We start from the raw sequence: 4,394 nt of genomic DNA, 5'->3' as shown, positions 1-4,394 counted from the left end.
TCATCCCTAGACCTATCTTTCCTGGCTAGAACCCTGGGCATGGACAGACGCCTTAGCTCCAGAGATGTCAACATCAAATAATGGACCCGGGAAATGCTGATTTTTCTCAGCAGTGGGCAAAGAAGAGCCAAGAAGTCAGCTGTTGGCATTGCATGGTTTGAACCTCTCTAGATGTTGTGAAAACTGCCATAATAATCAAAAGAGAGACAAAGAGGGGCTGGGAACTGAGCCTGGGGATAGAGTGCTTGCCTAGTATGCATGGAGATCCAGGTTTGATTCCTTGGTGCCACATACATAGAAAAAGCTGGAAGTGGTGCTGAGGCTCACGTGGTAGGGCTCTAGCCTTGAGAAAGTCCAAAGACAGTGCTCAGGCCTTGATCTCAAGCTGCATACTGGTAGAGAGAAATTGAGGGGGGGGAGAGGGAGGGAGGGAGGGAGGGAGGAAGGGAGGGAGGGAGAGAAAAAGAGAGAGCCATAGAAAAGCTAGGCACCAGTGACTGTAATCTTGGGTACTTAGAGGGCTAGATCTTCAGATTGCAGTTCAAGGTCACCCAGGATAAGAAAGTCCAGCCCATGAGACTCTTGTATCCAGTTAACCACCAAAATGCCAGAAATTGGGACGTGGTTCAAATGGCATGGTGCTAGCCTTGAATGAAAAGACTAAGGTATAATGCCCAAGCTCCAAGTACAAGCTTGAGTACCAGTGTGAAGGTGCGGGGTGTGAGAAGAACTGGTAGAATGCTGTGAAAATGAAGTTTTTGCAAAAGGCACATTAACCTGGGGGTTGACCAGTCCTCTATCTATAATATAGAATGTTGCTGATGATATTTATAACAACTGTCCTACATTTCTTCATATGTTGCTTTTAAGAACAAATGAAAGACTGTGTGCAATATAAACTATTGAAGTTAACTTTAGGCTTGTAAACTACATTTAATAAAAACTTCTCATCTTCCCCTCTCCCCATTGTCAGCCTCCCATGCACTAATAACTGACATCTGATTTTGAGAAAGTGTTTCTAAATCTTAATACTTTCCATGTGAACAATTGGCCTCATTTAACGTTTCCTTGTGTGGAAAGGCAATGTGATGCATTTTTGCAGAACTCTGGGAGTGGTCTGAGATATGTGTTCATCATCTCAGACTCACAGGGCAGCAAAGGTCATGGATCTGCTCACTGTAACTAAATGGCGCATCCTGTGTCCAGTAGCTGCCTGCCTGTCCTTCTTGTTTATCTCTACTCACTCACCTAGACACCATGATGTTAACATCTACCTCCATAGTAACATCTCCCTCTCACATCTTGCTCACTCTTTCTGTGAATTTCTCTTTTATAATCCAATGTGATCATTACATGTCAGGCTGATCTTGATATAGATAGAGGAAATAATTTCATTTTGGAAGCCACTAGGAATCCATATTAGAGAGAACATGAGAAAATCAGCAGACAGTCCAGGCATTCCCATGACACCCGACACTCCTTGAAAAGTCTGAAGATATTTTCTCAGGAATCTCATCTGATACACCTTGAAGACCAGATCTTTGGATGTATATTTTTACCTTTCAGCAAAATAACTTAGTTCATGTAATAGTGACACTAGATTTATATGCAAATCTGGTCTTTACAGATTTCTGTCTAACCCACCTTCATTTTTATCTTGACCTGAAATTAATATTAGGCACACATGAAACTGCCAGTAGGAATGTTTGTTGGGTGACATGTACATAATAGGAGTGGTGACATGTCCGTACTAGGTGATAGGAACCATGACAGTCGCCAGTCATCTCCCCAGATGAGGAACCAGGGATCCGGGGCCAAATTTCACTTTATCTCTCTTTGAGAAAGGATCGTGCCACCTGTATGTAGACTTATTTAACAAAACAAACTATACTGCACTTCCAGACTATGCTAGCGAAAGATGGCTTTTATAAAAATAGTGCTTCCTTGAAATCTTTATTTGAGCTGATCAACTGCTCTAATGAACATATTTGATCTATGCGTTTTCTAAATTGAAGCACGTTCCCACTTCTATGCTTTACACCTTACATATCATACTCATAATAATCTAATAAATGCTCATCTCTGTAAAATGTTAGGGAACAATTCCATCATTAAAAGTTTATCAAAATGACCATGTTTTTGGTTCTGTGAAACCTCCAGATCAATACACTCACTTTCTCCTACCTCCTTTTTTCTTACACTCCTCCCCAACAAGACATCCATCACCAGATTCTCCTGTCCACCCTTCTCTGAGGCTCTGAAAAACACACTCCCAATTCCCTCCCCTGTGTTTAGTTTTCTTCCTTCTTCTTTCTTTCTTTCTTTATTTATTGACAGTCATGGGGCTTGAACTCAGGGCCTGAGTGCTCTCCCTGAGCTCTTTCACTCAAGTTTCACACTATACCACTGTGAGCCACAGGGCCTCTTCCCATTTCCCGGTGGTTAATTGGAGATGAGTTGCACAGTATTTTCTGTGTGGGTTGGCTTTGAACTGCAATCCTCAGAGCTCAGCTTCCTGAGTACCTAAGGATTACAGGTATGAGGCACCAACTGTTTTGAGTTTCCATATACTAATATGCCAGTAAGACAGAAGCCCGGAGTTGTTTGACATATGATTTCTTTCATTATATCTCATTTTAAAAGCACAAATGGTATTTCTTACAATATAAATATGTGGCTCTATTAAAAAAATAGAAAAACTACAATAATCTTGGTCACTGTCCAGCAGGAACAAATCAGGATTTTCAGAGTTAGAAGCTACATCCTCCACAAAATAAAGTCCGTGTATACCCATTCTTGGACTTTTTCAGACACAGACATCCCTTGTCTTACAAACAAATCCTTTTACAGATGGTTCACAAAGGCCAGTGATGAACGCCTAACTTATGTCCAAGAGTCAAGGCTTTGAGGCGAGCTAGATTTTGATACCAAAGATACAATCATACTAATACACACACATTCTATAAATTACTTTGTCAGATTGCCAAAAATAATAAAAAATAAACTACATCCGATCTCATCTAGAACCGTGCCATCAGTTAATAAGTTACTTTGCTTCCAAACAAACAGACAAATAAAGCCCTTATCGCTCAGGAGTGTCTGTCCTGACTCGGATGTGAAGTGCATCGTGCTGGAGAAGCTGGGGAATCCCCACCACAGCCTCGCAGCCACGCGGGGAGTGGAGCCTGCCTCAGAGTCCCCAGCAATTTGTCCCAGTGCGTGAAGTAAGGCGCGAAGTTGCAGTTGAAGTGAGAGTGATGGAGGTCGTGGTGCGCCACGCCTCCGTACCACCCAAAAGGCACCAGGCGATGCGTGGACCACGGAAAGTCATAACCCGAGTGGTCCTCCACCGACAGCCAGATGTTGACCACGTGGAAGATGAGGACGGTGAGCGGGTGACAGTCCAGCAGCCAGGTGTTGAGCATGTCGAAGAAACCCAAGGAAAACAGCTCCCAGGCGCTCATGTACTGCGTGGCCAGCGCGAAGGAGGACGCGTGCTGGTGATGCAGCTTGTGGAAGGTGCGGTACAGCCAGGGCACCTTATGGTGCAGCACGTGCCACACGAAGAACTCGGTGTCGAAGAGCAGCAGGCAGAAGACGATGTGGCGCAGCATCTGAAGCAGCTCCGGGGCTTCGGGTGGCCGGAGCGCGGGGCTCTGTGCCCAGTGCAGCACGGTGGCCGGGAACACGAACACGGCGTGCTGGTAGAGCGTCTGGGCCAGGCAGGGGAGCAGCTGCGGCGCGGATGGAGAGAAGTCCGGGTGGATTTTGTAGCGTCTCAGCGCGGGCACCCAGGGGCACAGGAAGTCCAGCAGCACGAAAGGCAGGCAGAAGCCCAGGTAGGTGGTGATCGCGAAGATGACCGGGAAAAAGGGCGATCCGGTGAGTGCCTCCCACGTTTTCAAGCGGTCCCAGAGGGGCTGCAGGAACAGCTGGACAGGGGTGCCAGGGAACAGGAGCTCGGAGCTGTTGTAGCAACTCATGGCCAGACCGTGCCTGGCATCGGAGGCAGCTGCTCGCTTCCCAAGCAAGGACTTTTCTTAGGGCTGGCTCCGCCCCCAAGGGATGGGAGGAGCCTTTATTTATTATTTATTTATTTATTTATTTTGCTCCCTTTCCCCGGGGAAACTTGCATACATAAGCCAAGAAGTTATGCCTCCTTCCTACAAATAGGCATACTCAGCTCTGCTTTTTAAAGTTGCAAGTAGGAAAGTGCCACTTGGTAACTCTTCCTAAGCAGGCAGAGTTAGGTTTGCACTTTTTTTTTTCTCTACGGCAGCATAACTTGCATACCGTTACATGGTACCCAGATTGAGTGCAAAGAGTGTCTGAGGTTTCCTTATTTAAGACTTTAGTTTTGCTCTGAGATCTGGGCTGACCTGAACTTTCAATTG

General features: G+C 45.6%; 1 protein-coding gene across 1 annotated transcript; it reads right to left on the bottom strand.

Annotated features, from left to right (window-relative positions):
- Positions 1 to 3,089: 3,089 nt before the first annotated feature.
- Ch25h (cholesterol 25-hydroxylase) lies at positions 3,090 to 4,034 on the bottom strand. The gene has a single exon (XM_090345526.1). The coding sequence runs from the start codon at positions 3,981 to 3,983 to the stop codon at positions 3,090 to 3,092; it is 894 nt and encodes a 297-aa protein (XP_090201652.1). The 5' UTR covers positions 3,984 to 4,034.
- Positions 4,035 to 4,394: the final 360 nt, after the last annotated feature.

Source organism: Megascapheus bottae, chromosome 15 (genome assembly GCF_031878675.1).
Source record: "Megascapheus bottae isolate mThoBot1 chromosome 15, mThoBot2.hap1, whole genome shotgun sequence".
NCBI classification, from domain to species: Eukaryota; Metazoa; Chordata; class Mammalia; order Rodentia; family Geomyidae; genus Megascapheus; species Megascapheus bottae.
Note: the sequence above shows the minus strand (reverse complement) of the source record. Positions and strands in the feature narration are given on the sequence as shown.